This window comes from Pungitius pungitius, chromosome 8 (genome assembly GCF_949316345.1).
Source record: "Pungitius pungitius chromosome 8, fPunPun2.1, whole genome shotgun sequence".
Lineage (NCBI taxonomy): Eukaryota > Metazoa > Chordata > Actinopteri > Perciformes > Gasterosteidae > Pungitius > Pungitius pungitius.
In genome coordinates, this window is record NC_084907.1 from 16,889,541 (window position 1) to 16,902,829 (window position 13,289).

At 42.4% G+C, this 13,289-nt stretch overlaps 1 protein-coding gene across 3 annotated transcripts; it reads right to left on the reverse strand.

Annotated features, from left to right (window-relative positions):
• Positions 1 to 1,876: 1,876 nt before the first annotated feature.
• Positions 1,877 to 10,272, reverse strand: eif4ba (eukaryotic translation initiation factor 4Ba). Of its 3 annotated transcripts, none has more exons than XM_062563846.1 (15): positions 10,077 to 10,272; positions 8,983 to 9,188; positions 7,746 to 7,862; positions 7,525 to 7,579; positions 7,274 to 7,420; positions 6,574 to 6,705; positions 6,041 to 6,205; positions 5,881 to 5,949; positions 5,622 to 5,796; positions 5,237 to 5,325; positions 4,695 to 4,956; positions 4,537 to 4,574; positions 3,663 to 3,780; positions 3,200 to 3,272; positions 1,877 to 2,922 (listed from the first exon to the last, which is right to left on the reverse strand). In XM_062563846.1, exons 1-15 carry the CDS (start codon positions 10,255 to 10,257, stop codon positions 2,845 to 2,847), a joined length of 1,905 nt encoding a protein of 634 aa, XP_062419830.1. In that variant the 5' UTR covers positions 10,258 to 10,272; the 3' UTR covers positions 1,877 to 2,844. The 3 variants fall into 3 exon arrangements, with proteins under 3 accessions (XP_062419830.1, XP_062419829.1, XP_062419828.1); XM_062563845.1 differs by having other exon boundaries at positions 5,622 to 5,841; positions 5,884 to 5,949; positions 6,035 to 6,205; XM_062563844.1 differs by having other exon boundaries at positions 5,887 to 5,935; positions 6,012 to 6,205.
• Between the last annotated feature and the right edge of the window lie 3,017 nt (positions 10,273 to 13,289).

Here is a 13,289-nt window from a genome sequence, read left to right on the forward strand (position 1 = left end):
TTCACCCCTCCAAAAAAAGTGTCACCAAGCACAGACCCCCTCCTCTCCTTACTTTTCCCCGTCCCTTGCTCCCCTGGTTGTGCTCACTGAGCAGAGCATGTAAGCATACACTCACCACCTCTCTCTTCCCTCCCCCCCCCTTTCCACTTGCCAATACCTTCGTCTCGTCTCTACAGACCCTCAAATGTCTCATGCGCCGCTCTCTCCCACTGCACCCTTACAGACCCTCCACTCTTCCCCTCTTCCTCCCTCTCTCTCTCTCTCTCTCTCCCTCCACGGGCGAGAAAGGGGCAGCTGTTTTGGACTTGTTGATGTCAGGCCCTTCCCCTTTGCTTTGGCTCCACTTCAGCCCCTCTAACCCTCCTCTTCCTCATGGGGAAGTTATTAGATAGAGCCTCTTTCACACACACGTCATCCCTTAAGATTCTGTAACTTTGCACATGGGAACCAATGTGCATTGATCCCACATCGTCCCCCTGTCAGCTTGTTGTGAGGCGGCGAGGACTTGCTCTCCCGTGGATGTGAAAATGCTAAAATGTAATTAGTCCCAGGATCGTGTTTAACAGGACACATGACAACAAAATGAATGCAATCTTTTTTTTCCCCTTCCGTCTATTGGTCTCCACTGAAATGCAAACAAAGACGGGCTCTGTGCTTAAATCGGAGATCTGCTACTCCAATAGTTAAATTCCATCAGACTGCAACGCTCTCTCTAACACACACACAACTGTATTTCTCCAAACTGGATTCTCCAGACAAATCACTGCTTTGAGGCCGAGGCTTTAGGGCCGTGAAGGGAAACTCTCCGACAATAAGCTCTTTCTAAAACCACGTTTTAGGCCTCTGGTCAGTCCATGAAAAGCAGTCGTTGGTTGCAGGGAGGCAAATCTGCAGCAGTGAGCTACGTTTTCTGATACATTAACGTTAAAGCGCTTGAAGAGGAAGGTGGGAGCCTCCTGTGGGGACCAGCTGCTGATTGACATGGCAGAGGAGGAGGGTCGGGCGCATAATGCCAACACGCATAATGAAGGATTCAGATATGAACTAGGTGAAAGGTACTAATGTGAGTAAAAAATAATTAGCTATGCTGTCATGTTTTAAAAGAACTATGAGCATGTAAAGTAATAGTAACTCAAACTACTTCCCAATGAAATGATAGTAAAATGGTATTAAATAGAAATATCAGCACAAATGACAAGCTAATGTGCTTGTAAACAGGACTTGAGTAATACTTGGAATACTTTCCTGACTTCTGCCATCTTGCAGAACTACAAGCACTGCACACATTGTTTTAGCTGGACGTCTCATCTTCTCAAATGACACCAATACTTAATACCGTGTTTACCTTTTCAGTGCCACCTTTAAGCCTTTGTGTCTCTTTACAACGGTCCACAAAGTGAGTCATCATTTTTCTGTCTCACATCACAGCATTCGATGTACTAAACACAGGTTCGATTGGTTTGTAACCGATAAAAGCAGCGTCATCTCAGCTTCGCTAACTCTTGCATTAGTCTGATTAAACGTGTTTAGCAGGTAGGGGCATTACACTATTTTATTTGATATTGCTTTCAGGCACCAGTGCTGAAGGGAATGGCTTTCTTCTGGGGGCCGGAGGGGAGTCCTTCACCCCACAGCCCAGTGGGTGCCCGTGCGCCTGTGTGGGACGGGAAGCTCAGCAGGGCCCGGACCAGCTGCCACCAGGAGCCATGACCTCAGCAGGGGGTCGGCACTGAAGAAATACTGTCAAATGCTGGGTCCCTCAGACCACACTCAGAGAACTGAGAGCGCAAAGACAGTCGGTGCTGCACATATAGCTTGTCTCTACTTACATGGCCTAGCCATGTGCCAGCCACACATACAAAATAACCACATACTATTTGAACACACATGACCCCAATTTATTGCAAATTGGAAGACACGTTTGTGGAAATCCTCACATCCTATGCAACTCTGTGTTTTCCCAGAATATTACTATTACTCAAGTCCGAAAGAGTGACTGATTTAGACAGCTGGAAACGATCATTATGAGTCATTGGTTTGGATCGATGCAATGATTGAGGGTAATAACGAAGCACCTAATCCAGTAGGAATCGTGCAGCGGCTATTTAAAAAAAAAAAAAAAAATCAACTTTACGTTATAACTTTATTTCCGCAATACTAGAATCCATTCGACTGTCCTCTTGTTTTTGATCAGTTTGGAAGCAGTTCAATCAATGCTTTGCTACATGGTGCTGAGCACAAGACAGAATGTTTATACTAAACACCCATCTCAACATGTATGATTCGAAATGGGCAAACCGAAGACAATTTCCATGAAAAAAAAATGATTTAGGTGATTGATTTTAAAATAATTCAAATAAATTACTTATGAATAAAAGTCTTATAATGAATATGATCTGGGAATTATTCCAGTCAACAAATGAATAATAAAAAGATTGAAAAGCAGATTCTTTTTCGTCATATCAGCCAACCTCACCACATCTGTGATCCACAAATGTACAAATTCATTTTTTCCCCACTTTTTCCATTTATTTATTACAATTAATTCAATGTTATCCATCACGTTTCCATGTGTCAGCTGCTCCTTTTCCATTTAAAACAAGTCCGGTATGCGACTATTCTTAAGAAGCTGAATAGTCCTGAAGGTGGGACAGGGGAGGAGGGGTAGTTGGGTGTTTTCAAAGTAAAAGGACAGGTTTGTAGGAGGAAAGGAAGTAGGGAGGGAGGTCCTCCCAGGAGCCTCTTCCATGTGAGGAGTTTTCATAAGCTATGTGAGATTATTTTTCTGCGGTCGTCTTTTTCTCCTCTTCTTGCGCCTTCGGGCCCCGTCTCGTTATTTTCTCTCTATTCTACGTCCTCTGCGTCGTCTCCTTGGTCTCCGTCCATTAGCAAAGCGGCGTACTTACTGGCTGAGCTGAACTTCTGAAGGCAAAACAAAAGGAAACCAAGATCAGTACCGTTAGCTATGGCTGCTGAACAGATAACTGCGTAGACGAGAGGCAACGTCTCGATCGGCTCAACGAGGATGTACAGAACATTTATTTTATGCCTGATGATGGGCACGGGGGCGGGAAAAGGATGTTTTTAAAACCTGTAATGTGCTGGGGAGCACTGGTAAAAGAACTTAAGGCTTTAGGGAAACCCTTTAACGAAGGATCATTTAGGTGCTCTGACTAATCCTTGGCAGTGAAGGACTTACAGGGGTTGGGCTTTCTTCAAATTTCTTTGGCTCGGGGGGTGGTCTGGAGTCTCGGTCCCTTCGGTTATCCTTTCTACAATAAGAGCGAACACCGAAGTTAATATCTATTGGTAGACCTCAGTGTCAGAGTTGTCTTTTGTTGAGACTCCTCAAAGAGACAAACTAAAAAGGAGCAATATCTATGCTCTAGTAAACAGAAATATCCCAAATTGTTGATGTTTCAAGGTTATGATTTAACATCCCTTGTAACACTGCATTTGGATATTTGGAGTAGAAAAGACAAAGCACTAAATGTGCACACCACAAATCGTGGGGTCCTTGAGTTACCAATGTCCACAACGCAAAGCACAACGAGGGCATCGTCAGTGGTGAAACTGAGCGTAGGCCATTCTTTACAGATGCCCAGGAAATGTTTTCCTAGTCTCATGAAGAACTTTGGAGTGGCTAGCTTCAGACGGCTGACCTGTCGGCCTCCTTTCTTCGGTCTCTGTTGGGCCCATCTCCTCGACCCCGCCCTGCAGGCCCCCCTCGAGCCTGTGGGGGCCCCCGGTCCCGACGCATAGCGTTAGCCTTGTTCTCAGCTTAAAAGAGAAGCCAGACAGGTTTGACTTTGTACAGTGGACAAAACTCACCACACTGCAGCGATAAAATAAATGCCTCCGGGTTGGAAGTGTCATGTCACTGAGCCTAATGAGCGGTGCACTGCTTGAATGCACCCTGAGCTTGTACAGCAACTCTTTCATTCAGATTCTATAGTGGCTTGAAAGCTGTGCCATAAACATTGCGAAAAAAGGAGAATTTGGATTTACATGGAAAGATGGCTCGAGTCTGAACCAAATTCATTTTGCTTCTCAAATCAGAATCGTGGGAAATGTGCATATGCTAACGTGAGACATTTTAGTGCTCCCCTTGTTACACCTACAAGCAAGAAGATACGTTCATGACCATCTCCAGTCTTGGAACTTATATTATTTTTACAAAAGGGATTGGACTGTAGGGAGGTTTACCCTATCGGGACTTTACTGCATGAATGGAAATATCAAGAGATAGTTTTGCTTTCTTGATCATCTTATGGAAGCTAAACTGTTTCGATTAAGATAAAATGACCTTTCCTAAAGAACAAAAAAAGCTGTCTCATTTCTAACTTTTTGTTTTGTGTGTAATGACCCGTACAGTTCCACAAAGTTGCCAATATGCCTCTCGACATTCATGTCTTCATCCAAAGTCTTCGTTATCACATGATTGGCAACCTATGCAAGTGGCTGCAAAACTCTTCACTCAGTTTGCGTTGCTCTTGTTGAGTTGTGAAAAATCTCCCACTGGTCGGTAGACCTTACCTTTTCCAGATTCTCTTTCATCCACAGAATTTGGGGAGCTGAAGAGAGTACAAACATTTAGGGAGGTATATATATATACACACACAATAATTTAGAATTCTTGTTGTGAAAGGTTTCGAGCTTTACAAATAAACAGTAAGTCTCATTCGAGTTCTCACCCGAGCTTAGGAGGAGTTGAACCACTCGGGGAGACGGGAGAGACCGGAGGTCGTCCATCACCCTCACTAGAGCCCGTGCTGGCCGCACTTCTCTTGGCCCAGACGTTCTCCTTTGGAGGAGGGGCAGGCATCACCTTCAGCGGCTCCTTGGAGCAGATGATAATGGGGGGCTGCGGGGAGGTCCCGGGGGAGGAGGGCTCACCTTCTCTCCCACTGAAAACCTCATTCTCTCCAGAGCGCTCACTATCTCGACACCGGGAGCCTGGTGAAGTAATGAGCAGCTTGTTGTATGTTTTACACCAATATTATTATTATTATTATAATATTATATATATATTATATATTATCCACTTGATAAAATATTTGTCTAGTTTTGTTTTGCATTGTGGTGTAGTTTAAATAATCCTGCCAGAACAGAAGACAGCTTTTTTTTAAAAATGATCCTAAGGGTACAAATATAAAATACATTGACTGAATATTGCCTCTTAAAAAAACAAAAAAAAAGGTTTTTTTCTTAAGGATTAAATGCATAGGTTTCTCACCTCTTCCAGAAGTACTGCCTGGCTGTGAAGACTCACTTCCTGTGCGAGAACGCTGAGGATGAGATTCTTCAGTGCGCCAGCTTGGGTCCCTGAAAACAAATGAGAACCGGGAGATGAAAAAGGTGACACCTCTAAGAAAAAAAAAAAAACACACCACTTCTAGCATTTGTCTTAGCTGAAAAACATGTTGTTCACTTAAGACATAACGGCATAGATTGCCATTTGCAGCGTGTTTTTTGCCCAAACACAATTTAAGGGTGATACCATATTAATATATATCTGAAATGTATTCAATCATAAATACAATAACATCAGCATTTTAATATTACAAAGGGAGACATCATCAACAAAAACAATGTTTTAACTATTTATGTCATCCCCTAACCTGTCTCGCATCTTTCTGTCAGGTCCCCGGCCTTTGTCCTCATCCAGCTGCCTCTGCAGTCTCTCTTCCTCTTTCTTCAGCCTCTCCTCGACCTCCCTCTCCTTCGCTGCTGTGTCAACAGGTTTGGCTGCACCAAAGATGGATGCAGTCCTGCTGCCAGAACTTTGAGGTGCGGCTGGTAAAGTACCACCACCACCACCACCACCACCACCACCACCTCCTCCGCCACCACCTCCTCCGCCACCACCTCCTCCGCCGCCACTACCTTCTTCCTCTTTGGGCACGCTACGGGGTTTAAGGTTCAACCTGGGTCTCTGAACAGAAGTGGCTGTGAGAACAGGGAAAATATATATTAGTGCGGCTGTAAACTTGTGTGAACTTAGTGTGAACATGTTTTAAGTTGGGTATTGTGCTCTCACCCTCACGGTTGTCATCCTTCTTCTCGTAGCGCTCCTCACGGTCCCCATAACGCTCCCGCTCGCCATAACGATCACTGCTACCTCGACTGTCGTCATCGCGGCGGTAGCCAGTGCCAAAGGCACGACGACCTCCACCAGCACTACTACCACCACGAGAGTCAAAACCTAGAACAAGGGCAGAAGAGAGTTGTAGGTTTATTAACAGTGTTTTCACTCATTCTGAAATTAGCTCAGTCCACACAATACTTCAATGAGGCTTATCGTAATGCATATGGATATTTAACAATTAAAAGAAGGGTCTGTAAAACTGTTAATGAAACCATTTCCTCTTCTACAGTCCTGGCCTAATTGGATGACAAAGGTTGTGAACAACAGCAGAGGTTGCGATCGGAGAGAGTCACGTTGACCATTAAGTAAACTAGGATGGGCATTTTAAAACCTATTTTGTGGATGATCAGGAAGCCAAAGGGCTGCTTATACAGTCATGTATTACTGAATCCCAACACAGGATGCAAAAAAGCACAAAGACATACCTCCTCGATCGTAGTCCCGACGGTCCCTGTCGTCATAGCGATCTCGGAAGCGGTCTCTTCCTCCATCGTAGCGGTCATTGTCCCGCCGTGGCCCATCTCTGAAACGGTCCGACTCAAAACGATCCCGTGATCCTGCAAGAATTATAAAACAGAATAACAATGACATTTACATTTTGGAATGTCATCCCGTTTCTCCAGGGATATTAATGTTTACACGTCAATATTTTGCAAAAAGATATAACACAATAAAAGCAATATAAAGTATATATGCAACCATATAATTGTAGAGTATATGCACAATGTTAAGCTGCCTGAAGCTAGACGGAGCTTCGCAAAAAGGAAAATACGTCTTACAGACATTACTGTTATGTGTTATTCTTGTTTATGTATACATTATTAACAACACACCAGTAATGTGTAGTGCATAAAATGTTAAAATAAGAATTATGGAAAACCAGCCATTTGGTTTTGTTTTTCAAAAATATTTATAATACTTTTCCCTTTTGTGCTGAAATTATACAGAACCATGACCCAATAATCAAGGTGTGTTCTCGATTTGTGAACTTGGCTTGCCGCCACATGCAAAGTTAAAACGAATATTCTGGAAGGACATGGCTCTGTCCCAACCACTAACACATTTATCCTGCGATCAAGTGTGTAGAAAGATGTCAAAGCAAATACAAAGACAATTATGACTCACTCTCTCCAAAGGCCTCTTCTCTCTTGGGAGGTCCATCGTCGGCATCTGAACTGGGTCGAGCCCTCCAGTCACTGTCCGTCTTGTCGGGCCCCATGTCAGACATTCGTCCACCCCTGTCTCGGCCTCCCATAGATCCATTGTCCCTCTCTGATTAATGAAGGAGATTTTGAGATTTACTATAAAATGAAGCTTGAAGGACGTATTCCAAATCTAGTGACAAGTCTTTGCAACAAAAAAAAAGCAGCTTGTACCTTTATCATTCGACTGGTCTGCAATATCTACACGAATCCTTCGGTTTCCCAGGTTCTGTTCACATTTTTAAAAAATGAAGGGAAAAGAATGAAGACATTGTCCCGAATACATTTGAGAAGAAACAAAGTAATCCACATTACAAGTAAAGATCTTTGCCCCCCCCCCCCCCCCCCTTAAAAAAAAATACTAATACAAAAAAGGTTTTGTTGAATCCTCTCACCTCCTCATTGAGACTCAGGGCCCTTAGGAGAGAGTCCACATCATCAAATTCAGCATAGCCGAAGCCCTTCAGCCTCTCTGGGTTACTGGGCTCTCTTGGCAGACGCACCGCACTGATCTGGACAAGATAATAAGAAGAACATAAAAACATAGAATGCACAGATTTGGGCCCAGCAGTGTACTGTTCACCCACATATGACCAGGAGACCTCATAAACAATGACTATGATTGCCTGAAATATCTGGGGCCAGGCTGTCCGTTAGACGCCACTGAATGCAACAAACAGAATACACGCACGTTGGGTTCGCAACCGAAGCGTGGTAAACACTAGCAGAGTTTCTGCGCGCAGCCTACTACAGATACGATTCAAACGTTTCAATGGACAAAGTGATACTCTACAACCAAACCCAACCATTGAGGAAAGCGGGTAGAGTGGCAATAACCCGCTGTGCGGGGCATTAATCGGCAAAGAATTTAGTGTCCAGAGTGATTTATCATTATGTAGAATTTCATGGATAATTACATTCCATTATTATTTTGTATTAGAGCTGAATCCATGTGGCATTTGGCAAGAGATGTTTTTATTAATTGATAGTTATTCATTTGTTATTTAGATGTTATGTTTTTACACCAAAAGGTTACTGTTGAAGGCCCAATTCCATCTATTTTATCTTTTAAATGGTTGAAAACGTAACCCTCCAGTTGACACATCTTTATTCGTTCCCAATATTAAATTCCTAAAAAGGTCAATTAATCGGTTTTTTTAATTATACAAATATGCAGTGCTTAATTATTATTTTTAATCCAATTGTCAGTGTGAGAGAAATGTTTTGATTATTTTGACGCAATAGGAATTGATAACTTTTCATAGTCTGAAAGCCTTCTGAAAGGGAATCATGAGTAGTCTAGAGACTCTCACCCAATAGTGAGCTAATTATGTAAGAAATTGGTTGACTTCAGATGGTGGAAATGGAATCTTTTCAAAGAATTGGAAACACATAAATAACCAAAATATAACATTCGTTACTTTTTGGTAGTCTAAATTTGCAGCGAGAGGTGCAAGTAGCTATGCACTAAAATGAATCAACAAATATTTAAATTACAGATGTGATTGTTGACTAAACTAATTTGCTTTTAATTTTCAGATAATGATTTCACGCAAGTATCCGTAACCACTGTAAGCCTTTCATTCCCCCGCTCTGCACGATTGAGTGTGTGCATGTGCTTGCTACACCTACTGCCAAGCCGCGGAAGAAGTCTTTGATTGAGTCCTCAGTGACATCATAGGGCAGGTTGCCCAGGAAGGCCGTGTAAGGTGGGCTGCGGGGCAGTCGGGCCCGGTCAACATCGGGCTCACGAGCTGAGCGGGGTGCCGTTGGCAGGATAGACCGGTCAATGGCTGGTCCCCGGTATGAATCCTCCTCCGTGTGCCACGAGGTTGAAACTAAAGTATGAGCAGGAGAACCATTTTAAACAAATGCTAGTGCATGCTAACTCATTTTCAGTTACTGACCAACAGAGTTCTCTTAGAATTGACACTTGATTCGCATGACAATAAATACGTCAAAACAATCAATCTTGTTGTGGGGGGAAGAAACCTGTGAAACGTTTGTTTTTTTATGGCCGGCACTAGTGGCGTGTAGGGAGATTAGCGGTCAACACGCTTCGTTGTGCAATTATACATTTTTGTAACTTTCCACATGTTCACCAATACAAAATGTAACATGTCATGGTACTTGAGTAAATACAGTTGTTTTTACTCAAGTTGTCAGTACAGTTGTCTCCTTATGATGCGATACTTTATTTACAAGGCTTGTACAAAGGCAAAAACGTAACCCGTGCATATGAGATTAGTTTACAGATAATTACAGTGCCTCAGCTTTGTAGATATAGTTGAAAAACACAAACTGTCTATGGGAATATGTATTAAAATTGTTTTTTTTTTACTCTTTACAGAAAATGTTTCTATGCTCTTTGATGCTTTGCAGAATAACGCAGTTCAGAGGGTAAAAAATATACAATGTAATTAATGTAGTTGATCAACTACTTTTGATATGTATCAAATGTAATTGAATATCAGTAAAAATATTTCTTTCAATACACTAGAATAATGGCAAGTTAAATGTTCAATGTCATTACTATAACTGTAGATATTACTTAACATTAATAAAGTTTCATAACCTAGTTATGTTGTCATCTAGAAGTATTATACTTACATATTACATTCACTGACTGCATTCTGATAGAGCTTTTTTTTGTTCGATGGAAAAATGGATGACAGATCCAAGGTTTGCAAGATAAAAACGTATTGTGTGCATTTCAGTGTGCTCACCATCTCCGTCTAGGTCATCGGTCTCATCGGCCCAGCTTGTGGACTTGGCTGGGTAGCTGGGGGGCGCATTGCTGGATCCCTTGTCTTCTGCTAGGAAGTCCGTCAGAGTGAGGGTCTTCCCCTTCTTATTCTTCTTCTTAGCTGAAGTGCAGATGAACAAAGAGTCAGACATTGAAGACATGCTTGCTGATTGACAGACTTTTATAAACTACCAACCAAGGAAGAGAACCTTTAGTTACTTTATTATCAAATTTATATCAACTTAAATTCAACGTACTTATTAGGAAAGGTATAGATTGATAATATAGTTCTAATAAAACAAGGAGTCAGAATACTTTAATGGCTTACAATAAAAATGCCATGACATATTACGAAATTGTCATTAGAGCCGGGAAATGCAAGGCTATAAGAACTTTATCTTTATTCCTAATTTTATCTTATCTCCTCTAGCTTGTACTAACCCATAGCTTATATTTTATTATACTTTTATTTTAATCTTATTTGCACTATGTCTTCTGTCTGCACCTACCGCCAAGACAATTTCCATGTATGTACAACATATTATGGCAATAAACGTTTCCTGATAACTTATTTAAACACCACCAGTCTGGGTTTGTGTCTCCATTTATGTGAGCAGCTGAAAATAAACCAATGTTAGACTTATTTAGAAAAATAACACGAGTTGTCTGCCTGCCAATGGATCACAACATGTTTATCTCCATTGGTTCATCCTCATGAACGCAATGCCAGGATCAATAATTGGGATACGTTCAACCCCCCCGGACCATGTTTGAGGAAAACCCCTCGCAGTCTTGCTCGGCGTGTATTTGAACAGCAAAGAGTTGCCGGTCGCACATGGCGGCTTCATACAGCTCAATTCGGACCAGGTCGGGCTTGTTTTGGTCTGATGTTGAAAAAAGGAGGACACAAAACTGGCTGCGCGGTTCGTGAAAAATCTCAGTGGCATTCATTACACGCATCGTTAGAAAAACCCGCTCACATACAGATCAACACAGACGGTTCTCAACTCTTTCACCGTATATAATGCTATGTCATTGTTTACAGGCCCAATCGGCCTGGACTCCGTACACCCACCAAAACCGAGAAGCAATACGCCGACCGCTCAATAGCTTTATGTTAGCGCCCCTCACTACTGTGGCGTTAGCATCGCTAGGAGCTGCGCAACGTTAACTTCTTGCAGCACATATTTCTGCTAAAGTAACAGCAGAACAGCTACGAGGACGGCTACCACACAGGTTGTTTGCAAGGCAGGTCTCTTTTGTCTTTATGGCCATGCGGACTTGGTCAGCAGAGGAGTGCTGACGAGGGAAGTATCCCCGTTTCGCTGGCTAGGTTTTAGGGCCTAGTGCACTTCGCAGCGCCAGAATCCAAGTGCGCCATCGTCGTTGGGAGACTAACGTTAGGCGTTTCGGGTGGGACGGCTCTGTGTTGTGAAGCTACCAGGGCGGTATTTACGGTTCGACCGAACAGGCCCAGGTGGCACGTTTCACCAAACCCCGATGCCGGGAAGCCAGGCTGCACACGTGGGGAGACTCCTCGGGCTGCACGGAGTTCTCGGCCCAACTCCTCCTCCACGGAAGCGCGCTTGCGCCCGATGCTTATCGGCTCTGAGCGTACAATGTGCCAGCTCGGCACGCAGTTAGCAACGTTGCATACAATGGCCCACAATGTCAAAAGCATATGATAGGGTGTAGACCCAAGAGCGGAAAACCCAACCATCGAAATAACATGTTTCATAGCCGAATACCACATGTTATCTGTGACGTTAGGTTGAAATGTCCAGACTGGAAATCGTAACATCGTTCATTCGCCTTCCTCCGGCAGTTACGTATCCTTTTCGGGGAAAACAACCGACGAACCGATTTATGAACGCGGGAAAGCGACGGCAAACTATGAGACAAGACTTTAACAATCGCAAAACTGAAAAATATTTTTTAATAAATGTATAACCCTAAGAAATCCAACCCAACCGACCCAGACCGTTCACCCTCATAAGCCTCACCTGACGCCGCCATGTTGGAGAACGAGTTCGTTGTAGTTCCCGGATGAAGGCGTCAGAGGTTTATTGTCGGGAGCGCGCATCGTCGTTCACGGGCTTGTCCCCTCCCTTATTTGTCTATAAGGCTACTCACTCAACTGTTTCAAGCAAATTACCGACGTTTCTATAAAAAAAACACACCTGTCATGATTGTCACATTGCTATTGATATTTTTAGCTTTCATTTATTTCCCATTTACTGCAGTCTTCAAATTCCTGAAAAACAAGGATCTCTATGCAGCCTAAAATCACATTCTTCTAAATTCTGTCCCCACACATCATTTCATAGCACGTCTTATAGGTGCTTTAATCATTGAAATAATTCATTATGGTTTCGAATTAGTTCTTATAATGGGTTTGTATTATAATTGGTGCTTTTTGAACAATATTTTTAAATTCAAATTGATTGCTTGCTCAACACTATAGGGCACCAAATGGCAGCTTGTGCTGTTTTAATAGATATATAGGGGAGACACAATGATTGCTATGCGTCATAATTTAAATAATCAACAAGCCCTGTGTTGCTCAACCATACAAATAATGCAAAGAATGAACTATAACTTGAACTTAATTGTTTAATATAGTATACACAGTTGTTAGGGGTGGCTCAGGTTGGACCCGTCCCTAGATAAGCGCCTCCAATCCAAGACTGCAAGAGGATTTCCGCCTTTATGATTTCTCACCCAGGTTTACGTGGATGGTTGTTATATCTAGATTGATATTTTCATTAAATGGCTTACTACTCAAAATATTTAAATCATACTGTCGAATGCATTGAACGTACCGCATTGTTATGACAATGCTTTATGTTTCGTTAATTCCTCCTGTTTTACATGTAAAACCACTAGAAACCACTAACCAGCATTAGGACAACTGAATACATTGGGGTAAAGAGATTTAGTTGTTCCTCTGTGGTATTAGTGATATATTTGTGGTACTTTCCAATGAGTTTGTGTGTTCTGCTTTTCTGTATTGAATAACTGGATAACAACAAGATTATAAATAAATACATCATTCTAATTGTATGATTAGGGGAGTATTAAAAGAGAGTAAACAAAGGTACCTGTAATGGAATGGATAGATAATATTGCCCTGTGCGTGTTGGATGTGTTTGCAAGTTAGCTCGGAACAGAGTTGTCTTCTGACATGTTTTAG